The sequence below is a fragment of the Lontra canadensis genome, unplaced genomic scaffold (assembly GCF_010015895.1).
Source record: "Lontra canadensis isolate GAN:19392208 unplaced genomic scaffold, GSC_riverotter_1.0 scaffold154, whole genome shotgun sequence".
Classification (NCBI taxonomy): Eukaryota; Metazoa; Chordata; class Mammalia; order Carnivora; family Mustelidae; genus Lontra; species Lontra canadensis.
The window spans coordinates 2,221,758-2,247,917 of NW_022631148.1; the positions used below are offsets into that span (position 1 = coordinate 2,221,758).

The 26,160-nt window shown below is 35.9% G+C and overlaps 1 protein-coding gene across 1 annotated transcript; it reads left to right on the plus strand.

The window, feature by feature from the left end:
• Window positions 1-18,400: 18,400 nt before the first annotated feature.
• LOC116859326 (olfactory receptor 4A15-like) lies at window positions 18,401-19,324 on the plus strand. The gene has a single exon (XM_032844537.1). The coding sequence runs from the start codon at window positions 18,407-18,409 to the stop codon at window positions 19,322-19,324; it is 918 nt and encodes a 305-aa protein (XP_032700428.1). The 5' UTR covers window positions 18,401-18,406.
• The last annotated feature ends 6,836 nt before the right edge of the window (window positions 19,325-26,160 follow it).

A 26,160-nucleotide genomic window follows, 5' to 3' on the forward strand; every position in this document is an offset into this window, starting at 1 on the left:
TTCATACCAAAATATTCTTCAATTGTATTTTAGTACTTAATTACTTAACTTTTAAAACATTTTTGAGGGGCACCTGGATGGCTCAATGGGTCAAAGCTTCTGTCTTTGGCTCAGGTCATGATGTCAGGGTCCTGGGATAGAGCCCTGCATTGGGCTCTCTGCTCAGCAGGGAGCCTAATTGCCTTCCTCTCTCTCTACCTGCCTCTCTGCCTACTTGTGAACTCTCTCTCTGTCAAATAAATAAAATCTTAAAAAACAACAACAACAACACATTTTTGAGGTTGGGGCATCTGGCTGGCTCAGTCATTAATTATCTGCCTTTGGCTCAGGTCATGATCTCCAGGGTCCTGGGATTGAGCTGTTCATGGGGCTCCTTGCCCAGCAGGGAGGCTGCTTCTTCCTCTCCCACTCCCCCTGCTGTGTTCCCTCTCTCTCTGTCTCTTTCTCTGTCAAGTAAATAAATAAACTCTTTAAAAAATAAAACATTTTTGAGGTTGTATATCATACATTAAAACTTTTGCATCATAAGCTTTTTATTTGATATAGGAGCTAAAGAGAGATAGAATTTTAATTGCTATTCTAAAATTTAGGGTTGTTTTTAAATAGTTGTATAATTTTCTTTGTACCATTAACTTAAAATCCTGACTATTATATTTTAACTACCCATGTATATTTGGATCTGATTCAGGACTCAATTCTGTTTAATTGGTCTCTTTATTCATGTTCTAACTGATATGTAATATAATTGCTTTGATATATAACACATTTAGATATGTGATAAGACTAATAGTTCCTCATTACTCTCCTTTTTCAGAATTATGCATGGTCTTGCATATTTACATTTCCAAATCAAGCGTAAAACGAAATAGTTAGTTTACATTTAACTAAGATAAATAAATTTAACATTTAAAATAGGCTTACAATGAATTTCAATAAGTTTATCATGATTTAGTTGTTAAAAGAAAAACCACATACTATTTTTAAGAAGATTCATTTTAGGAAAATTAATTTAGGAAGAGCTTACACCTTTTGCCTACTAAGAACTCTTATCCATGAAAGGTATTTTCATTCAACAGGACATCTTTCATGAACTTGGGCACTGCTTCCATTTTCTGACTATGTGACTCATCCCTTCTATATATCTGCTGTTATTCGTCCATGATGCTGCCCCCACCCCACCCACCACGAAATGCTACTGGGCACTTTGCTGTAAGAAAAACCATCTCTTTCAGGAAGTGTGTGACTGAAGTCTTTGCTGAGCATCTGCGCAGCCATCTGTAAAGCTCTGTACTATGAAATCATCACATGTGACAGGGATATGGCTTCCTCTTTCAGTTGGTATGTGCTAGAGGCTTTGTCCTTGCAACCATTTCGGTCCTCTTCACAGTGTGCCTGCCTGTGTGTGGCTCCATTGTTATAGACCATTTGTGCATGACGTAAACCTTTGGCTGAAACTCATCTGCATGGGCACTCATACCTGTGGTATCTCTGTTGCTGTCAAAAGTGGGTTCATCTGCCTGTGAAAATATTCCTCTTGTTGGCCTCCTAGTTGGTCATCATACGCTCACTGAGGACCTGTAGCTTGGAGGGGAGACACAAATCCATGCCTACCTGTGTCTCTCTTGTCACTATTGTGGTCTTAGTATTGTGTCCTGCATATTTATGTATTTGCACCCATTCGCCACCTTCTCCACTGATCAAGCTGTGACTGTGTTGTATAGCATGGTGATTCCCTTGTTAAAGTTAAACCTGCACTCAGAAATTTGGAGGTGAAAAATGCCACGAGGAAGTTCTGAGTTAGAAGACGTAACTTTGAGAGATATCCACCAGTTCCTAAAATAAATTTGTCTATTAAATGGAATGAGAAAAGAAAATCTGTAGGGTACCTGGGTGGCTCAGTGGGTTAAGGCTCTGCCTTCTGCTCAGGTCATGATCCCGGGGTCCTGGGATTGAGTCCCGCATTGGGCTCTCTGCTCAGCAGAGAGCCTGCTTCCCTTCCTCTCTCTCTGCCTGCCTCTCTGCCTACTTGTGATCTCTGTCTGTCAAATAAATAAATAAATAAAATCTTTAAAAAAAAGAAGATAATTTGTACAGAAGCACATGAATAGTATTTGTCCAAAGTATGTTTATTTTGACATATAGGCACTGGGAAGACAGATCCAGAGGGGGATTATTTATCATTATAAAAATATCCTGTTTAGATTTACCTATTGTCTAGTTCATGGTCAAAGTTCAATGTCCTGTCAGGATTAGTTAGAGTTCTTGCACAAAGCAGATTGTCAGGACACATAGTTCTGGAGATTTGAATTTACTTGTTTAGTTGTTGGGTTTTATATGTACTATCTAAACAGTGAATGTAAAGTCAATGATGTGTGCATATACTCTAACCATTGAGCTGTAGTTTATGTTGACATCATTCACCTGTTAATAAAGGCAACTTATTTTTTAAATGTAGTTTTTAACTTGTAGTAAAATACAAATAACAAAAATCACATTTTAAAATTTTTAAATTAAATGTTTAATTATTAAATTAAATTTTAATTAAATTTTAAAATTGAAATTACATTTGTAAATGTACTGTCCAGTGGCATTGAGTCAATTCAATGATGATGTCAATTCAGTGATGTCATGATGGTTAATTAAGTTAATTGACGTTTGTAATGTGGGCACCAGCACCATTCATCTCCAGAGATTTTTCATTTTCCCAAACTGAAATTCCACACTCATTAAACATTAATTCGCCATTCCTTCTCTCTGGGACTTAGGGAACCACCATTCTGTGTTCTTATTGTTGTGAATTTAGCTACTTTAAGTACCTATGTGTATGAAATTATACAATATCTGTCTGTTTGTGACTGTCTCATTTCACTTGACAGAGTGAATTGTAGGATATGTATGTTTTAACGCATGTCAGGATTTCCTTCATTTTTAAGAGTGAATAATAATCCATTCTGTGAATATACCTCATTCTGTTCATACATTTACAACACTTTGAACACACTTTGGTTGCTTCTACTTTCTGGCTATTGTGAATAATACTGCCATGACAATGGTATAGAAATACTTATTTGAGACTGTGATGTTCATTATTTTGTGTATATACCGCAAAGTGGAATTGTGGCTCATATAATATTTTTCTGCTTATTTTTTTAGGAAGTACCACAGCATTTATTTTCTTTCTTTCTTTCTTTCTCTTTCTTTCTTTCTTTCTTTCTTTCTTTCTTTCTTTCTTTCTTTCTTTCTTTCTTCTTTTTTTTTTCTAGCATTTTCCATAGCAGCTACATCATTGTGCATTCCCACTAGCAATGGAGAGTTGTTCTGATCTCTCCACTGTTTTACATGTGTCACAACTTTAACATTTTGTGGTCATAGCTCTCCTGTTGGGTGTGAAGTAGTATTGCATTATGGTTTTGAAATGCGTTTCCCTAATGATTAGTGACATTGAGCATCTTTTCATGTGTTTATATGGCATCACATATCTTCTTTGGAGAAATGTCTGTTGAAGTCCTTTGCTCTTATTTTAATCAGGATGCTTCTTTTCTTTCTTTCTTTCTTTCTCTCTTTCTTTCTTTCTTTCTTTCTTTCCGTCTTTCTTTCTTTCTTCTTTCTTTCTTTCCTTTTCTTCTTTTTTTTTTGTATCTGTGTTTTTAAGATGTGTAAATTTGTTATGTATTCTGGATACCAGCAGCTTATCAAATAAATCAATTTCAGATATCTTCTCTCATTTGTGGGATGCCTTTTCTCTCTGTTGATAGTGTGTTTTGATGTAGAAAAGTTCTTAAATTTGATAAAGTGTAATTCCTGAGTTTTTTTTCTTTTCTTGTCTGTGGTTTTGGTGTCCTACCCAAGAAATCATTACCAAATCCAAAATTATGAAGTTTTCTTCTAAGAGTTTCATAGTTCTAGGTGGTAGTATAGGTCTCTCATCCATTTTGATTCAATTTTTGTGTATGGTGTATGTGATTAAGGGTTGAACTTCATTCTTTTGCATGTGGATATCCAGTTTCACAGTACTATTTTTTGAATCATCTGTCCTTTCCCAATGAATGCTCTGTCATCTGTTGAAAATCATTTGAACATGCAGGCAAAGGTTTATTTCTAGGATCAGTATTTTATTCCATTGTTGTGTCTGCCTTTATGCTGATATCACAAAGTTTTGATTACCATACTTTGTAGTTAGTTTTAGAACCAGAAAGTCCTCCAATTGTTTGTTTGTTACCCCAGGGTTATTTGGCTGCTGGGCATGCCCTGATTTTCCATCTGAATTTTAGGATGGATTTTTCTATTTCTGAAAAAACCTATTTTTCTTTAAATTTTATTAGGAATTGGTTTGAATCTGTAGATCACTGTAGCTAACCCTGACAACTTAGTAGCATGAACCATATAAATTCATGAATGTCTTTCCACCCTTTTTTTAAAATTTTCAGCATAACAGTATTCATTATTTTTGTAACACACCCAATGCTCCATGCACTCCATGCCCTCTCTAATACCCACCACCTGGTTCCCCCAACCTCCCACCCCCCCCACCTCTTCAAACCCTTCAGATTGTTTTTCAGAGTCCATAGTCTCTCATTGTTCACCTCCCCTTCAAATTTCCCCCAACTGCCTTCTCCTAACTCCCCATGTCCTCCATGCTATCTGTTATGCTCCACAAATAAGTGAAACCATATGATAATTGACTCTCTCTGCTTGATTTATTTCACTCAGCATAATCTCTTCCAGTCCCGTCCATGTTGCTAAAAAAGTCGGGTATTCATCCTTTCTGATGGAGGCATAGTACTCCATAGTGTATATGGACCACTTCTTCCTTATCCATTCGTCCGTTGAAGGGCATCTTGGTGCTTTCCACAGTTTGGCAACCGTGGCCATTGCTGTTATAAACATTGGGGTACAGATGGTCCTTCTTTTCACTACATCTGTATCTTTGGGGTAAATACCCAGTAGTGCAATTGCAGGGTCATAGGGAAGTTCTATTTTTAATTTCTTGAGGAATCTCCACACTATTCTCCAAAGAGGCTGCACCAACTTGCATTCCCACCAACAGTGTAAGAGGGTTCACTTTTCTCCACATCCCCTCCAACACATGTTGTTTCCTGTCTTGCTAATTTTGGCCATTCTAACTGGTGTAAGGTGATATCTCAATGTGGTTTTAATTTGAATCTCCCTGATGGCTAGTGATGATGAACATATTTTCATGTGTCTGTTAGCCATTTGTATGTCTTCATTGGATAAGTGTCTGTTCATATTTTCTGCCCATTTTTTTATCTGATTATCTGTTTTGTGTGTTTTGAATTTGAGGAGTTCTTTATAGATCCTGAATATCAATCTTCTGATTTGGTTAAAGCATATTTTCCTGGGGTCTTTGCCAGTCTTTTAGTATTTTACTTGCTCCATCATATACTCTTATCTGGACAAAATGACAAGGCAGAAAAGTTCACCACAAAAAAAAAAAAAAAAAAAGGCAGTACCAAAGGCTAGGGACATAATCAATACAGACATTGGTAAAATGTCAGATCTAGAGTTCAGAATGAGGATTCTCAAGGTTCTAACCGGGCTCGAAAAAGGCATGGAAGATATTAGAGAAACCTGTCTGGAGAAATAAAAGCTCTTTCTGAAGAAATTAAAGAACAAAAATCTAACCAAGTCGATATCAAAAAAGCTAGTAATGAGGTGCAATAAAAAATAGAGGCTCTCACTGCTAGGATAAATGAGGCAGAATAAAGAATTAGTGATATAGAAGACCAAATGACAGAGAATAAAGAAGCTGAGCAAAAGAGGGACAAGCAGGTACTGGACCATGAAGGGAGAATTTGAGAGATAAGTGACACCATAAGACGAAACAACATTAGACTAATTGGGATTCCAGAAGAAGAAGAAAGAGAGAGGGGAGCAAAAGGTGTATTGGAGAGAATTATTGTAGAGAATTTCCCCAATATGGCAAAGGGAACAAGCATCAAAATTCAGGAGATGCAGAGAACCCCCATCAAAATAAAAAAGAATAGGTCCACAACTGTCACCTAATAGTAAAATTTACAAGTCTTAGTGACAAAGAGAAAATCCTGAAAGCAGCCTGAGAAAAGAAGTCTGTAACATACAATGGTAAAAATATTAGATTGGCAGCAGACTTATCCACAGAGACTTGGCAGGCCAGAAAGAGCTGGCATGATATATTCAGAGCACTAAATGAGAAAAACATGCAGCCAGGAATACTATATCCAGCTAGGCTATCATTGAAAATAGAAGGAGAGATTAAAAGCTTCCAGGACAAACAAAAACTGAAAGAATTTGCAAACACCAAACCAGCTCTACAGGAAATACTGAAAGGGGTCCTCTAAGCAAAGAGAGACCCTAAAAGTAGTAGATCAGAAAGGAACAGAGACAATATACAATAACAGTCACCTTACAGGCAATACAAAGGCACTAAATTCATATCTCTCAATCGTTACTCTGAATGTTAATGGGCTAAATGCCCCAATCAAAAGACACAGGGTATCAGAATGGATAAAAAAACAAAACCCATCTATATGTTGCCTACAAGAAACTCATTTTAGACCAGAAGACACCTCCAGATTTAAAGTGAAGGGGTGGAAAACAATGTACCAAGCTAATGGACATCAGAAGAAAGCAGGGGTGGCAATCCTTATATCAGATCAAATAGATTTTAAGCCAAAGACTATAATAAAAGATGAGGAAGGATACTATATCATACTCAAAGGATCTGTCCAATAAGAAGATCTAACACTTTTAAATATCTATGGCCCTAACATGGGAGCGGCCAACTATATAAACCAATTAATAACAAAATCAAAGAAACACATCAACAATAATACAATAACAGTATGGGAATTTAACACTCCCCTCACCGAAATGGACAGTTCATCCAATCAAAAGATCAACAAGGAAATAAAGGCCTTAAATGACACGCTGGACCAGATGGATATCACAGATATATTCAGAACATTTCATCCCAAAGCAACATAATACACATTCTTCTCTAGTGCACATGGAACGTTCTCCAGAATAGATCACATGGTGGGTCCTAAATCAGGTCTCATCCGGTATCAAAAGATTGGGATCATTCCCCGCATATATTCAGACCACAATGCTCTAAAGCTAGAACTCAATCACAAAAGGAAATTTGGAAAGAACCCAAATACATGGAGACTAAACAGCATCCTTCTAAAGAATGAATGGATCAACCAGGAAATTAAAGAAGAATGGAAAAAATTCATGGAAACAAATGATAATGAAAACACAATGGTTCAAAATCTGTGGGACACAACAAACGCATTCCTGAGAGGTAAATATATAGTGGTACAAGCCTTTCTCAAGAAACAAAAAAGGTCTCAAGTACACAAATAAAAAAGGTCTCAAGTACACGACCTAACCCTACACCTAAAGGAGTTAGATAAAGAATAAGAAAGAAACCCTAAACCCAGCAGGAGAAGAGAAATCATAAAGATCAGAGCAGAAATCAATGAATAGAAACCAAAAAAACAACAACAACAAAACAAAAACAAAAACAAAAAAAACCACAATAGAACAAATCAACGAAACTAGGAGCTGGTTCTTTGAAAGAATTAATAAGATTGATAAACCCCTGGCCAGACTTATCAAAAAGAAAAGAGAAAGGACCCAAATAAATAAAATCATGAATGAAAGAGGAGAGATCACTACTATATAGATCTTATCAAACTCAAAACCAAAGAACAAACAATCCAATCAAGAAATGGGCAGAAGACATGAACAGACATTTCTGCAAAGAAGACATATAGATGGCCAAAAGACATGAAAAAATGCTCCACAGCACTTGGCATCAGGGAAATACAAATCAAAACCACAATGAGATACCACCTCACACCAGTCAGAATGGCTAAAATTAACAAGTCAGGAAATGACAGATGCTGGCGAGGATGCGGAGAAAGGGGAACCCTCCTACCATGTTAGTGGGAATGCAAGCTGGTGCAACCACTCTGGGAAACAGCATGGAGATTCCTCAAAATGTTGAAAATAGAATTACCCAATGACCCAGCAATTGCGCTACTGGGTATTTACCCTAAAGATACAAACGTAGTGATCCAAAGGGGCACGTGCACCCGAATGTTTATAGCAGCAATGTCTACAATAGCCAAACTATGGAAAGAACCTAGATGTCCATCAACAGACGAATGGATAAAGAAGAGTGGTATATATACACAATGGAATACTATGCAGCCATCAAAAGAAATGAAATCTTGCCATTTGCGACAACGTGGATGGAACTAGAGGGTATCATGCTTAGTGAAATTAAGTCAATCAGAGAAAGACAACTATCATATGATCTCCCAGATATGAGGAAGTGGAGATGCAACATGGGGTGTTAAGGGGGTAGGAGAAGAATAAATGAAACAAGATGGGATTGGGAGGAAGACAAACCATAAGTGACTCTTAATCTCACAAAACAAACTGAGGGTTGCTGGGGGGAGGGGGGTTGGGAGAGGGGGTGAGGTTATGGACATTGGGGATGGTATGTGCTATGGTGAGTGCTGTGAATTGTGTAAACCTGACGATTCACAGACCTGTACCCCTGGGGATAAAAATTCATTATATATTTATTACATTTTTTTTAAATTTAAAAAATAAATAAATAAAATAAAAACATAGTATAAGAAAAAAAAGAAGAAAACAAAACAAACAAACAAAACAAAACAAAACAAAACAAAAATAAACACCAGAATAGTGGGAACGAATTAAAAATAAGAGTTGTATCTATGGAGTAGTGATGGTTGTTCTGTTGTCTTCTTTTTTTTCTTTTTTTCTTTTTTTTCTTTTTCTTGCGTTGGCTTTCTGGGGAAGGGGCCTGCCACGTGGGTTTTCAGGCAGTGTTTCCTGAGATAAGTCCTCCCGCCCCCCTCAAGGGGGTGGGCTCTGAGGAAACCATTTTTTCAGGCTTTTGTTCTCTTGAGGTTTTTATGTTTGTTTGTTTTCTCTCACCTTGACAGCTTTTGATGGTTTTTAGAGGGTTAGAGGAAAGCAAACTGCATCCAGACCTCCCTCTCAGAGAGAAGCCTCAGTCTGTTCCCCTCTGGGTGCTGCACTGAACCACTGAGGCACCCCTATTGTGAATAATACTTCAATGAACATTGGGTGCAGATATCTCTTCAAAATACTGATATCATTTCCTTTGCATATACGCCTAGATGTAGGATTGCTGTAACATAGAATAGTTTCACTTTTAACTACTTTAGGAATTTCCATACTGTTTTTCCTAGTGGTCCCACCAACAGCATGCATGGTTTTTAACTTCTCTATGTCTTCACCAACACACTTCTTTTTTAAGGGCATTTATTTCATGCCCTCATGATCTAATCATCTCCCAAAGACACATCGGTTAATACCATTATATCAGACATTAGATATGAAAATATGAATTTTGGGGTATGCAAACATTCAAACAATAGCTCAAGTCCAATTTCATTCTTTTGCTTATTGATATCCAGTTTTCCCAGCACAACAAAGTGACTTTCCTTTCTCCATAGTGTGTTCTTGGTGCCCTTTACAGAGATTAGTTGATTGCATATGCATGGGATTATTTCTGAGATTTCTATTCCCTTCCATTGGTCTATATACCTGTTTTTATGTCAGAATCATAACCTTTTGATTACTTTTGAAATGTATTTTTGCGATGTTGCTAGTTTTGTTCTTTTTTAAGATTGTTTTGGCTATTTGACGTCTTTTGTGGTTCCATACGAATCTTTTTTTTTTTTTCAGTGCCATTAAAGTTTTGATAGGGGTTGTATTGAATCTGTAGATACTTTGGATAGTATGGAAACTTTAACAACTTTATTCTTTCAGTCCATGAACACAGTATATCTTTCCCTTTATTCATATCTTTAAAATCTTTCATCAATGTCATATAATTTTAAGGATGAAAATCTTTTACTGCCTTGGTTAAATTTATTCCCAAGTATTTTATTCTTTTTGATGAAATTATAATAAAATTATTTTCTTAACCTCTCTTTGGGATAGTTTGTTGTTATAATGTATAAATGCAACTGGTTTTTGTATGTTGATTTTGTATTTTATAAGTTTGCTGAGTTTTTAAAAAAATAATTCTAGCAATTTTAGTGGAGACTTTAGGGTTATTTATATATAAGATCATGTCCAGTATGTAGTAATTTAAATCTGGCTTCTTTATTTTCCATAATGCATTAGAGACTTATGCATAATGTGTTTATCAATAGTTCATTCACTTTTATTGCTGAATGTTATTCCATCCTATGGCTATATGAGAGGTTTATTTATCCCTTTTACAATTAATAGATATTTTGGTTATTTCCAGATATTTGAAATAATGAGAAAAACCACTATAAACATTCACTTAAAGTTTTTTTTTTTTTTTCATGCACATAAGTTCCCATTACAATTGAATAAATTCCTAGGAGTGGAAGAGATGAATTTTATGGTATGTGTATAGTTTCCTAAAACATCTTTAAACTGTTTTCTAAAGTGGAGCATATTATTATTATTATTATTATTATTATTATTTAAAGATTTTATTTATTTATTTGACAGAGATCACAAGTAGGCAGAGAGGCAGGCAGAGAGATAGGAAGGGAAGCAGGCTCCCTGCTGAGCAGAGAGCCCGATGTGGGGCTCAATCCCAGGACCCTGGGATCATGACCCGAGCCGAAGGCAGAGGCTTAACCCGCTGAGCCACCCAGGTGCCCTTAAAGTGTACATATTATTAGCAGCAAATGACATTTCTAGGTTTTTTTCTCTGTCAGAAAGTCGCATTATCAAGTTTTCAATTTTGCCTTTTGAATAGTCAGTAGTGTTATCTTCTTGTGGTTTTAATTTCCATTTCCCAAATAGCTAATGATCTTGAACAATTTTCACGTGCTTTTTTGCCAATTGATGTATCTGCTTTGGTGAAATATATGTTCAGTTCCTTCAACCATTGTGTACTGTGTTGTTTATTATTATTGAAAGTTGAGAGTTCTTTATGTCTTCTGAAAACAAGTTTTTTATCAGATAAATAATTTGCAAATATTTTCTCACAGTGTCTTATCTTTCATTTTCCTTAATAAAAATATCCTTCAAAGAGAATAATTTTTGTGTTATGGAGTTCAAGATATCACTTCTTAAATTGACTATGCCTTTATTGTTATACCTAGACAATCTTTGCCTAATTCAAGGTCACAGAGATCTTCTCTGATGTTCTCATCAAGATGTTTTATAGTTTTAGGTTTACATTTAGCTCTATGAGCCATTTTGGATTACCTTTTATTTATGGCTTGAGGTGTTGATCAAGGTTCACTCTTTGCAAAGGTTACCCTTTTGTTGCAGCACCATTTGTTGAAAAGGCTATCATTTCTCTATTAAATTGCCTCCATGCATTTATCATAAGTCATCAAATATGAAGGTCTATCTTGAGGCTATTTGAGTTCATTGACCTACATATGTACCTTTTCTCCAATACTATATATTAAGTCTAGATATCCCATAGTATAACTCCTTGAACTTGTTCTTTTCAAAATTAAATTTGGCTTATCTATTATTTTACCTTTCTTTCTAAAGATATTTTATTTATACTAGGCTCTATTCTTGGTTCTATGCAAATCACTTAATCTTTCCAGATTTCAGTTTCTAAATATACCTAAATATAACTTAATATACTTAATATAACTTCTAAGGTTGCTTTTTAATTTCTTTTTTAAATTTTTAATTTATTTTCAGTGTACCAGAAGTCATTGTTTATGTACCACACCTAGTGTTTCATGCAATACGTGCTCTCCATAATACACACCACCAGTGTTCCATGCAATACATGCCCCCCATAATACCTATCCCCTGCCCTTTCAAAACCCTCAGATTGTTTTTCAGTCCACAGTCTCTCATGGTTCTTCTCCTCCAATTTCCCCCAACTCCCTTCTCCTCTCCATCTACCCATGTCCTCCACGTTATTTCTTATGCTTCACAAATAAGTGAATCCATATGATAATTAACTCTCTCTCCCAGACTTATTTCACTCAGCATAATCTCCTCCAGTCCCGTTCATGTTGATACAAAAGTTGGGTATTCATCCTTTCTGATGGAGGCATAATACTTTATAGTGTATATGGATTACATCATCCTTATCCATTTGTCCATTGAAGGGCATCTTGATTCTTTCCAAGTTTGGTGACCGTGGCCGTTGCTGCTATGAGCACTGGGGAACAGATGGCCCTTCTTTTCACTACATCTGTATCTTTGGGGTAAATACCCAGTAGTGCAATTGCAGGGTCATAGGGAGGCTCTATTTTTAATTTCTTAAGGAAACTCCACACTGTTTTCCAAAGTGGCTGTACCAACTTGCATTCCCACCAACAGTGTAAGAGGATTCCCCTTTTTCCCACATCCTCTCCAACACACATTATTTACTGTCTTGTTAATATTGGCCATTCTAACTGGTGTAAGGTGGTATCTCAATGTGGTTTTGATTTGAATCTCCCTAATGGCTAGTAATGATGAACATTTTTCATTTGTCTGTTAGCCATTTGTATGTCTTCATTAGAGAAGTGTCTGTTCATGTCTTCTGCCCATTTTTTGACATGATTATCTGTTTTGTGTGTGTTGAGTTTGAGAAGTTCTTTATAGATCCTGGATATCAGCCTTTTGTCTGTACTGTCATTTGCGAATATCTTCTCCCATTCCGTAAGTTGCCTTTTTATTTTGTTGACTGTTTCCTGTGCTGTGCAAAAGCTTTTGATCTTGATGAAGTCCCCAAAATTCATTTTTGCTTTTGTTTCCTTTGCCTTTGGAGACATATCTTGAAAGAAGTTGCTGTGGCTGATATCGGAGAGGTTACTGCCTATGTTCTCCTCAGGATTCTGATGGATTCCTGTCTCACGTTGAGGTCTTTTATTCATTTCAAGTTATCTTTGTATATGGTGTAAGAGAATGGTCAAGTTTCATTCTTCTACATATAGCTGTCCAATTTTCCCAGCACCATTTATTGAAGAGACTTTTTCCCACTGCATATTTTTTCCTACTTTGTCGAAGGTGTTTTGACCATAGGGTTGAGGGTCCATATCTGGGCTCTCTACTCTGTTCCACTGGTCTATGTGTCTGTTTTATTGTCAGTAAAATGTCTTGGTGATCACAGCTTTGTAGTAAAGCTTGATATCAGGCAACGTGATGCCCCCAGTTCTGTTTCTCTTTATTAACATTTCCTTAGCAATTCAGGGTCTCTTCTGATTCCATACAAATGTTAGGATTGTTTGCTCCAACTCTTTGAAAAATGCCAGTGGAATTTTGATTCGAATGGCATTGAAAATATAGATTGCTCTAGGCAGTATAGACATTTTAACAATGTTTATTTTTCCAATCCATGAGCATGGAATGGTGCTTCCATCTTTTTGTCTTTTTGGAGCTATCTTCTTTAATTATTCCCTTGACTTAAGAGTTAGCCAAAATTAACCACTATGTCAATTTTATCTTCCTTGGAACTGAATCAGGCAAAGGGAGAAGCAGTTTCCTCACTGAGCAAGGGGCCTGAAACTGGGCTTGATTCTAGAATCTTGTATCATGACCTTAGCTGAAAGCAGATGCTTTACCAACCAGCCACACAGGAATCCTGTTATTTTTACCTTTATAGATTAATTTTTGAATCAACTTATTTTTATAACACATAAAAGCTTAGTGGGATTTTGTTGAGAGTTGCATTGAATCAATATATCATTTTGAGGAGATCTGAGATTTTAGCAGTAATGAGCCTTCCAATTCCTGACTGTGGTATGTCTCTCCAAATACTACTTTTCCTTTGACATTTTTCATTAATATTTTGTAGTTTAAGTATACTATAGCATATATTTATGCATTTTATGCCTAAGGAGGTCATGATTTTTATTGTTAGTTTAAATGGCACATTTAAAAATTTAAATTTCAAGTTGTTTTTTGTTAGTTTGTAGATACATGATTAATTTTTTGGATCATGTATGTATCTTATGACCTTACTAAACTCACTAATTAATTCTAGTAACTCTTTTTGTAGATCCTTTGAGATTTTCTAGGTATGAAACTATTTTGTCTTTGAATAGGGAAATTTTGAAGATTGGTCTGATTATTGTTCTTGTGATGCTCTTGTTTCCGTGTGTAAGGGTTATGTTGGATGAATAAGATGAGTCAGGGAGTACTTTAATTTCTCCTTATTCTTGAACATATGTATTTAAGATTGGCACTATGGTTTGATTAATTTTTATATAGGATAATAGATAAATTTTTATGGGAGTGACATTTTTTGTTTTAGGAGGGGAAGGATTTTAAAGAATTAATTAATTAATTAATTAAACAACATTAGATTATTCAGTTTAAAAAATATTATTATTATTTTTTAAGTAATCTCTATACTCAACATGAGGCTTGAACTCAAGAGTTCAAGATCAAGAGTCACATGCTCCACTGATGAGCCAGCCAGGCACCCAAGCTTATTTCAATTTTTAATTATTTTTCTGTGTCTCTTTAGAAAGTTGTATCTTTCATAACAGAGCTCCACTTTCTTAGGTGGCATAAATTCATTTATGATGCTCTTTTGTTTTCCCTTTCAGATCAGTTTAATGGAGGGATGGAGCTCTCTTCATTCTTGATTCTTATCCTTTGTTCTTTCTCTTAGTTTTTCTTAATCCATTTTGCTAGGAATATATCTGTTTTATGAATCTTTGAAAGAACAATTTCCTGGGGGCGCCTTGGTGGCTCAGTGGTTTAGGTCTCTGCCTTCAGCTCGGGTCATGATCTCAGGGTCCTGGGATTGAGTCCCACATTGGGCTTTCTGCTCCGCAGGGAGCCTGCTTCCTCCTCTCTCTCTCTCTGCCTCTCTGCCCACTTGTGATCTCTCTCTGTCAAATAAATAAAATCTAAAAAAAAAGAGAACAATTTCCTGGATTTATATATTTTCTCTATTCTATGTTTTATTCCAGTTTTTATTCAATTAACTTCTCATTGAAAGGTTTCTCTCTTTTATTTAGTATTTCCATTCTACCCAATGTTCTTTGGGCTTATTTTGGTTTTCCTTGCTCAGGTTCTTAAGATGGAGGTTTGAATTCATTTCATGTAATGTCTCTTGGTTCCTAATACTTCTATTTACAGCTATCCATTTCTTTCTAAGCACTCCTTTAACTGCACCCAGTAGACACACACACACACACACACACACACACACGCACACACACACACACACCTTTCATTACATTCTGTTGAAACTTCATTTTAAAAACTATTCACTGAGATGTCTGGGTGGCTCAGTCAGTTAAGCATCTGCCTTTGGTTCAGGTCATGATCTCAGGGTCCTGGGATCCAGTCCTTCACTGGGCTCCTTGTTCAGTGGGGATTCTGCTTCTACCTCTACCTGCTGCTCCCTCTGCTTGTGCATGCTCTCTCTCTCTCTGGCAAATAAATAAATAAAATCTTAAAAATAAAAATAAATAAAAACTATTCACTGATATTTCTTCTTTAATTCATGGTAATTTAAATTTATGTTGTTTAATTTGTAAATAATTGGGAAACAGTGTTATATTTCTGTTGAATTTCATTATATATATTCTGTATGATTTAAGTCCTTGAAAATGCATTGCAATTTGTTTTTTGGCCAAGCGTGTAGTGTGTATTTTGGCGAACATTCTCTGAGCACTCTCAGGTAAGTGGAAACCTCCCACACTGTTTTCTCTCTCCCCACTCCCATACTAACACAAGTTCTATCAACTTGTCTGTGTTCCTTTATGTGACAAACTCAAGACTCTTCCCCTTAGGGGAGAATCTTGCTTTCTCCACATTTGAGACAACTTTTAAATGGGTCATACACAATTTACTTTTGTGATGCCCTGGAAGTCAGTTTAGGTGTCTATGTGCAAAGACATAGCTTAAGTGTAACCAGAACAGCTATGCCTATTTTGAAAGTCATGCTTGAAAGAAGAGAGTCTTTACATATTTTATTTCTGTCCACACTGGACATTTCTCTTTCAGTGATTCAATCTCAAGTTGTTCTTTTGTGATTTCTCCCCAAGAGGAAAAGTTTAAGTCCTGTTGTACATGGTTATTATTCTGGTGGCATCTCTGGAGATGCAGGTCTACACTCACAATTATGATGAAAGTCCCAATGAATTTAATTAGGGAAGAATCAGTCTTGGAAATGTACCAGTTCAATGACTGAACAATCTGTGTTGTAGTTCAAATGCAGATAAAGTATTTACACACCATTGTCTTGATCTAGGAGTGTTTGGATCAGTGTTCAATGACCGGCTTTATCAGGAATTGAAAGGATGGACTCAAAGCATAATGAAGTATGTATATGCAATTATTCTCCATACGGGGAATCCAAGGTTTAACTATGCTTTGTGAAGACAGACCAGTATAACTGACCACATGACCACATAAAATTTTCTAACAATTCACAACTTTCTCTCCTGCAAAGTTAAACTTTTTTTAAAAATATTTTTTAAAAAAATTGCTTGAGATGGGGCACCTGGGTGGCTCAGTGGGTTAAAGCCTCTGCCTTCAGCTCAGGTCATGATCTCAGGGTCCTAGAAATCGAGCCCCACATTGGTCTTTCTGCTCAGCAGAGAGCCTGCTTTCCCCCCTCTTTTCTCTGCCTGCCTCCTTGCCTACATGTGATCTCTATCAGTTAAATAAATAAATAAATAAAATCTTAAAAAAAATTTGTTTGAAAGAGAGCTAGTGGGTGAGTGAGATAGAGAACTCACAAGTAGGGGGAGAGGGCAGAGGCAGAGGGAGGAAAACACACATAGAAAAACAAAACCCAAAAAAACAAAAACAAAAACAAAAAACCTCTCTTCTGAACCAGGAGCCCTACTTAGGACTTCATCCTAGGACCTTGGGATAATGACTTGAGCAGAAGGAAGACACAGAACTGACTGAGCTGCCCAGGTGCCCACTTGACCTTCTTCTTCTTCTTTTTTTTTTTTTTAACCTCAAAATGTTGGTTTAACATTGTTTTGTTATTGAGACAAATCTGCTATCAATGAAGATTTTGGGTCTCTTTGTTCACAGCCAGTATTCAGACTTATTTAGGCTATAGGGCCTTTGTATTCATTTGAAAATCCCAGAAATTTGAGGTAACCCTTTTCTGAAAGACTGAAATGAATAAGACTTTCTGCAAACACAGAAAGCGTTGTTCACATAGAAACAGTTCAAGGTCCTGTGATGATGCATGTGTTTTCTTGATCTGTGTGCACAGTGATGGTATCTGTGCACAAAAGAGAAGGCAGAAGGGATGCAACCTTGAATTGAAAGGTGTTTTACCCAGGAAGTGTAATTAGATGTGAGATTCCAAAGTAGACTTTATATTTTACATCTTGGTGGTGCTGGGATTCAGTCTTTTAAAAGATCTGCTGTGTGAATCTGATAATCATCTATATTAGGGATTCTTTATGGCTATTAGAATATATGGGAATGAGCACAGTTCTGTAATACTCTTTTTGGCGATTTTTATGTATAAAGATACAGAATAAATGTACTTTTTTATCAGTATTTTTAGAAACTAGTTTCAGGCTTAGGGATATTTTAACGGGCAAGATATTTCTAACTCTACAGATGGTTTCAATTGATATGTTCTCTGAGCATTGTTTGCTAATCTGTGGAAGTTTAGAGGATGCTGTAGCATCCACAAACTTGAATGAGTGATTTTGAAGAATCCAAGGTCACACTTTCATAATCAAGCTCTTACTTCCATTCCTATGTTTCTGTTTACAGATGAGTTTCAACATCATACCATATGACTGTTATCTATTCCTATCAATGCTTCTCTATGTGATTTACCCACTTGCCATTGGTTTCTTTGTCTTCTGTATTTTATTTGCTTAAAGCTCTATATATTTTGATATTAACATTGTGTATGTCCTTTGAAATGCAAGTTTTTTCCCCCATCTACTTTTATCCATTGTTGTCATGGTATCTTTTTAAAGTCTTTGAGATGTGTTGATATCATAAAATGTATCAATTTCATTTATGAGTTAAGAGGATTCTAGAAGTTAGAAAGTCATCTCTTGTGTTAGCTGGGAAGTAAATACAAATCTTGTTGTAGTTTTTCATTAAAACAATGCTTTTAAAAATTTTTATATGAAAAATTCACTACATGTACAATTTTACTACCTTCCAGTTGGAAAGTTGGTTGTGCTCCTCCACTTATTTATTACTGTGTCCTTTTACCACAATGTCTTTACTGACTTTTATCTGTCTGAGTGAGGTAAGGAGAATGTTTTCATCCACCTTTTATTCTTGTAATTTCTGAAAGTACAGAACATAAGAAACTATAATGCCTAGTAGGTAAATGAATAAACAGATTATGTTAGATTTCAAGAATTCACCATAATCATTACATTTATAGCTAATTTTCTCTTGAACTGTAAGAAAAGGAGATTCAAAAGAACATATGGAACACAGGAACAATGTGACTGAGTTTGTCCTCTTGGGGCTTAGCCAGAGCCTCCAAGGTCAGAAAATACTATTTGTTGTGTTCTTGATCATCTACATCGTGACGATGGTGGACAACCTACTCATTGTGGTGACTGTGGTGGTCAGCCCATCCTTGGATACCCCTATGTACTTCTTCCTTGGTTACTTATCTTTTATGGATGCTGTTTATTCTACTACAATTACTCCAAATATGATTATAGACTTACTCTATGAGAAGAAAACCATTTCCTTCCAAGCTTGCATGTCCCAGCTCTTTATAGAGCACTTATTTGGTGGCGCTGAGATTTTGCTCCTGGTGGCCATGGCCTATGACCGCTACGTGGCCATCTGCAAACCTTTGCATTATTTGACAATCATGAATCAACGGGTGTGTTTTTTGTTGCTGCTGTTGGCCTGGGTTGGAGGTTTTCTGCATGCTATTGTTCAACTTCTCTTTGCTTACAACCTTCCCTTCTGTGGTCCCAATGTCATCGACCACTTTATCTGTGACATGTATCCATTATTAAAACTTGCGTGCACTGACACCTATGTTATTGGTCTCACTGTAGTTGCCAATAATGGGGCAATCTGTGTGGTCATCTTCACAATCTTACTCATTTCCTATGGGGTCATTCTGCAATCTCTGAAGACCCACAGTCAGGAAGGGAGGCGCAAAGCCTTATCCACTTGTGGCTCTCATATTACAGTGGTGGTCCTCTTCTTTGTCCCTTGCATTTTTACATATGTGAGACCTCCTTCTACTTTACCCATTGATAAATCCTTGGCTGTGTTTTACACAGTTATCACCCCTATGTTAAACCCTCTGATCTATACTCTGAGAAACGGAGAGATGAAAAATGCTATGAAAAAGCTGTGGACCAGAAGAAGAAAATGATGCCAAAGAGAAATTTTCACCTTTTTTCAATGAAGAGTTACTCCTTCTAGGAAAGGATTATTTATTTGTAATGAATTTCTCTTCAGGTTTAATGAACTTGGGTATGACCAAAGCATTTAAGGTGTAAATATTATAATGATCAAAAGAGATTTCTAAGATTTTCATAATTTGTTAGGAAAGTAGGTCTGTAGCTTTTGGGCATAAAATGTTTCTATTGAAACTATAGGTTTGTGTTCTATGTGATGAGTTTTGCTATAATAAATACTGTACCTTTTTTTCCATTACTGGACAATTTTCACATGCTTCCTTTTTGCCCAATTGTTCTTTTTCAGAATTAATAATGCTCATTATATATTTCAGAGAAAGATTTTCAGAAATGGGGCATAAACACCTGGTGCACTCCTCCCATACAAAGGCAACTCATTCTTAATACTTGAAGTATATATCTTATTTTTGTAACTGCAAGATGTTTAATTATATAATTTTGTTCATATTACTTAGCTAATAGGATAGAAAAGGAATTCTGCTTCCAAGTTATAATATTAATGATAAAGAAGTTAAGGCAAGAAAAATATCTGAACAAAAGACCTGGATATGATAAGTAAGATGTACTTATTTTTCTATTTGGGGAATCCTATTATTTCCTCATGGGGAGCATCTTTGTTTTGTGTTATATTTTTATTGAGATGGTCCATTAATCTTCCCTTATAGTTTAGAATATTTGATAATATCTCTGCCATTTTTCAGTATCTCCATCTCTTGTGTTGCTTATAGTGTTTCATAGCCTTCTTTAGGGACCTTGGCCCTTATTTCCGTATATGGAATTAACATAATCCATACTTCATGAGCTTCAAGTATGCAATACACAACCTGACACCAGATATTTTGGGTGATATCATTCTTAAGAAAGATGTTGACAACATGGCATGCCACTTTTACCTCTTCTCTTAAAGGAATGTATATTATTAATTAGTAAAGAGGTCATGATATATATTGATTTCTTTTTTGTTGTTGTTGTTTAAAGATTTTATTTATTTATTTGACAGACAGAGCTCACAAGTAGGCAGATAGGCAGGTAGAGAGAGGGGAGGAAGCAGGCTCCCTGTGGAGCAGAGAGCCCGATGTGGGGCTCGATCCCAGGACCCTGGGATCATGACCTGAGCCGAAGGCAGAAGCTTAACCCTCTGAGCCACCCAGGTGCCCTGATATATATAGATTTCTTTAACAGAGATCTCTTTCATAAGTCTCCCTCTCTCTGAATGAAGTTTGAAAGAAAATGTTATTTGACTCCAATAGTTTAGGAAGCTTGTGATCAAAGAAACTCAGGTTTCTGCCTCCCTTATTTAGTCTGGATTCATGGGGTGCCCTGGCTATAGGGAATAGAGCCCTTTCACTGGTAAGTCACAGTGTATTAGAAACTTTATATCCCAACTTATATCAATTATTATGAAAATAATTATGGAAATTTCTCATGTCATCTCAAAGTCTTCCCAAATAAGACATTATCATTAAATAATAGTAAACAGAAGTTATATCATTAGGTCAACTACTTTTGGATGTCACTATAGACTTAATATTTGTGTTACCTCCAAAATGCATTAAATTCATTAAATTCTTTATAATACATGAAAATTGGAGGTGGGGTGTTTAGGAGTTAATTAGGTCAGGAAGGTAGAGCTCTTCTGAATGTGACTACTCTTTCTTTTAAAAAGAGACACCAGTCAACAAAACAAAGCAACAAGGCATGTGTTGTTTACAAGGCAGTAAACAACAAGTGTTGGAGAGGATGTAGAGAAAGGGGAACACTCTTACACTGTTGGTGGGAATGAACGTTGGTATAGCCACTTTGGAAAACAGTGTGGAGATTCCTCAAAAAACTAAAAATAGAGCTACACTCTGATTCTGCAATTGCACTACTGGGTATTTACCCCAAAGATACATATGTAGTGAAAAGAAGGGCCATCTGTACCCCAGTGTTCATAGGTATTAATGGTCACAGTCGCCAAACTGTGACATCAGATGAATGGATAAAGAAGATATGGTCCATATATACAATGGAGTATTATGCCTCCATCAGAAAGGATGAATACCTAACTTTTGTATCAACATGGACAGGACTGGAAGAGAGTATGCCAAGTGAAATAAGTCGAGTAGAGAGAGTCAATTATCATATGGTTTCACTTACTTGTGGAACATAAGAAATAAGACAGAGAACATTGGGAGGAGAGGAGAAGGGAGTTGGGGGAAATTGGAGGGGGAGACAAACATGACAGACTGTGGACTCTGAGAAACAAACTGAGGGTTTTGGAGGGGAGGGGGATGGGGAGTTGGGTGAGCCTGGTGGTGGGTACTATGGAGGGCACATATTGCATGAAGTACTGGGTATGGTGCATAAACAATGAATTCTGGAACACTGAAAAGAAATAAAACAAAATTTAAAAAAAAGAGAGAAAATCTATAGTAATTTCAACATAAGCATATATTATGAATGATAAAACAAATTCACTGTTAAAAGACTGTATGATACATTCTTATTCTAAACAAAAGCAACATGAATTACCTAAAAGAGAGAGAGAGAAAGACAGAGAGAGAGACCACAGACCCCACTTACTTTTTCTGCAATGCGAGGATACAGCAAAGACAGTTATCTATGAACTAGGATGCAAGCTCTCACCAGATATGGAATCTGCAAGTGTCTTGATGAAGGACTTCCCAGACCCCAGAACTGTGAGAAATAAATGACTTTTGTTGAAGCCAATCAGTGTGTGGTATTCTGTTAAAGTGGCCCAAATGGACTTAGACATTTAGTTAATTTCCAAATTTGTACCATTATTTCAAGTGATGAGATAAAAATCTTGATTGTTTTTGTTAATTATTCTCTAAGTTCCTTTAAGCCAGAAAAGTTACTTAACCTTCTGTATACTCTGTATTTGCACAATGTGTGACATAGAATCCACTCCATCAACTTTGTCAGTTACTTGCATTCTTGAATTCTTGATCTCTTTGAAGAGTTTTTACTGATGAATTTTCATGAACTCTTTCTACATTAAATATGTACATTTGCTACGATAGTCTTCTTTGATATTTGCTCAAAACATTTAACTTATTTATGTTTTAATTATGGGTGTTTTTCTATAATGATGTTCCCATATTCTTTTGATTTCTTCTATCCCATCACTCTTAGAAAATTTCATTTATTTTCTTTTGGTGAATTTATAAATTTTGCCATCTTTTTAAAAAATAAAAATAACTCTCAAAAAAGTTTTCCTTTTATGTGATCAAGGATTTACTTTTGTTTGTAATAAGGATAAATCTAAGCCTGTTTTCCTTAAATATGAAAAATAATCTTCCAATGTTATTATTAATTTTAGTAATAATTTAAAATATTCTATTTAATATGTCAAATTTTATACAATTAGTGTGTTAGATTTGTGGCCCATTTCCCCTCCTCCTGTGCTGCTCCCTCCTCCTCCTCCTCCTCCTCCTCCTCCTCCTTTTCCTTTGCTGTATTTCCTTACCACTAACATTCTATGTCAGTAGTCAAGGATTTTAAGGTGTTTATACCTTGTAGGAATAATCTCCTTTAATTACTCAGCCTTTTCAATTCTTTTGAAGTTTCTCAATATTTATTTTTCCTGATAAACCTTAGGTTTATTTTGTGAAGTTTGAAACCTTCCCATAAATTTATATTTAGAATTTCATGACCCTCCACATTGATTCTGAGGAATATGGCATGTTTTCATATCTTGTTTTCCCATCCAGAATGAGACATGTATTGTGAAGGCTTGATCAATGTCTCAGTAAATTTGTAATCATTTCCATAGAATGTACATAAATCTTTATTTTGATTGTATTAATTAAATAGTCACTTGTCTTATTTACATTTGATTCATATTTTCTTTTTTTAAATTTAAATTCAATTAGTCAACATAAAATACATCATTAGTTTCAGATGTATTTATCAGTTGCATATAACACCCAGTGCTCTTCACATTACATGACCTCCTTAATGCCCATCTCCCAGTTACCACATCCCCCCACTGACCTCCCCTTCCATAACCCTCAGTTTGTTCACATTTTCAATGAGCTGATCAGAAAGGGCTCAGTGTCTTTTGCACAATACTCAGAGGCATGTGTGTATGTTTGCATTAAAAATTCATAGACCTACATTTGACAATACACAAGTAGGTATTCAACCACAGAGATCTCTATCTGACCTCATGTATAATTACATGTATAATTACAAGCTCTGTATAATTACAGGTTATATATTGGTACATTGTTCAGTGATCTGTAGGTATATATCCAATTTCATATATGTGTCTATATGTGACACAGAGATGTCTATTTCCAAAACCATATGGATAAGTATCTGACTACCCATATGAATGCTTATGTGTATATATAAGTATTTGATATGATCACACACAGTGTGTCTGACTACTATATACAGGACTATATCTTGCCATACACAAGTCTTTGTCTAACCATATGTTTATTTGGGGAGCACATGACTGAACCATTCTGTTCCATGTGACATGGACTGAGGTTCCTCTCTGGTATTCAGCTGATTAGGGGCTTTTAGGGAGTGTTTAGGATGACTTTACTCATGTGAGCTGTGCCTTGGCAGAGATGGCTAGAAGGTTGGAATCTTCTGGCTCCTTCTCCATGCAGCCTATCTCTCCAGTGAGTAAGTCAGACTTGTAAAACGGCAGTTCAGGGCTCCCAGAAGGATGACACAAAAGGAAATAGGCCCATGAAGATCTCATTCCATCCTGACATGATCTTGAAGTTCAGGACTTCAAGTTCTAAATCCAGACTACTTTGGCACCAAAGGAAAAGGCAACCTGTGGAATGAGATAAAATATTTGCAAGTCATATACCTCATAAGGGGTTAATATCAAAATGTATGAGGAATTTATACAACTAAATAACAAATGCAAATCAAAACAAAAGTTGATTAAAAAATGAGCAATGGGCCTAAATAGACATTTCCTGAAAAGACATACAAATGGCCAAAAAGAACATGGAAAGTTTCTCAACATTACTAATCATAAGGGAAATGCAAATTAAAACCACAATGAGATACCATCTTATATCAGTCAAAATGGCTAAAATTAACTAGACAGGGAACAATAATTGTTGACAAGGATGTGGAGAAAGGGCAACCCTCTGACCTTCTGCTCTGGGGCAACCTTCTGGGAAATAGAAACCAAAAGAACAGTAGAACAGATCAACAAAAGTAGGAGCTGGTTCTTTGAAAGAATTAATAAGATTGATAAACCCCTGGCCAGACTTATCAAGGAGAAAGAAAGGACCCAAATAAATAAAACCACGAATGAAAGAGGAGTAATCACAACCAACACCTAAGAAATACAGTTGTAAGAATATATTGTGCGCAGAGATCAGAGATCTGCTGTGATCTTTCCTATTTCTCTTCTACTGTTGGGTTTAGGTTTTCTTTTCTGTTCTTTTTCCAGCTCTTTAGGTGTAAGGCTTTCTTGTTTGTATTGCTATATACTTTCCTCTGAGGACCACCTTTCCTGCATCCCAAAGATTTTGAACAGTTGTGTTTTCATTTTCATTTGTTTCCATGAATTTTTAAAATTCTTCTTTAATTTCATGCTTGACCCATTCCTTAATAGGATGCTCTTTAGCTTCCATGTATTTGAGTTTTTTTTCCAACATTCCTCTTGTGATTGAATACTAGTTTCAAAGCATTGTGGTCTGAAAATATGCAGGGAATGATTCCAATCCTTTGGTACTGGTTGAAATCTTATTTGTGGCCCAGGATGTGATCTATTCTGGATAATGTTCCATGTGCACTAGAGAAGAATGTGTATTCTGTTGCTTTGGGATGGGATGTTCTGAATATATATGTCCATCTGGTTCAGTGTGTCATTTAAAACCTTTATTTCCTTGTTGATTTTTTTTTAGATGATCTGTCCATTTCAGTGAGGGGTGTTTTAAAGTCCCCTACTCTTATTGTATTATTGTTGATGTGTTTCTTTGATTTGGTTATTAGCTGGTTTATATAATGGCTGATCCCATATTAGGGGCATAGATATTTAAAATTGTTAGGTATTCTTGTTGTACAGACGCTTTAAGTATGATATAGTGTCCTTCCTCATCTTTTATTGTAGTCTTTATATTAAAATCTAATTTAGCTGATCTAAGGATTGTCACCTCAGCTTTCTTTTGATGTCCATTAGCATGGTAAATTGTCTTCCACTGCCTCACTTAAAATCTGGAGGTGTCTTTGGGTCTGAAATGAGTTTCTTGCAGACAGCATATCAATAGGTCTTGTTTTTTTTTTTTTTATCCATTCTGATACCTTGTGTCTTTTGATTGAGGTGTTTAGTCCATTTATATACAGAGTAACTATTGAAAGATATGAATTTATGAATTTAGTGTCATTGTATTTCCAGTAAGGTGACTGTTACTGTATATTGTCTCTGTTCTTTCTGGTCTATGTTACTTTTAGGCTGTCTCTTTGCTTAAAGAACCCCTTTCAATATTTCCGGTAGGTTTGGTGTTTACAAATTATTTTATTATGTGTTTGTCTTGGAAGTTTTTTATCTCTACATCTAATTTCAATGACAGCTGCATATTTTTCTTATTTAGTGCTCTAAATATATCATACCAGTCCTTTCTGACCTGCCAGGTCTCTGTGGATGGATCTGTTGCCAATCTAGTATTACTACTGTTGTATTTTACAGACCTCTTGTCCTGAGCTGTTTTCAGGATTTTCTCTTTGTCACTGAAAGTTGTAAGTTTTACTGTTAGAAGATGTGCTGACCTATTTTTATTGATTTTGAGGAAGGTTCTCTGTGCCT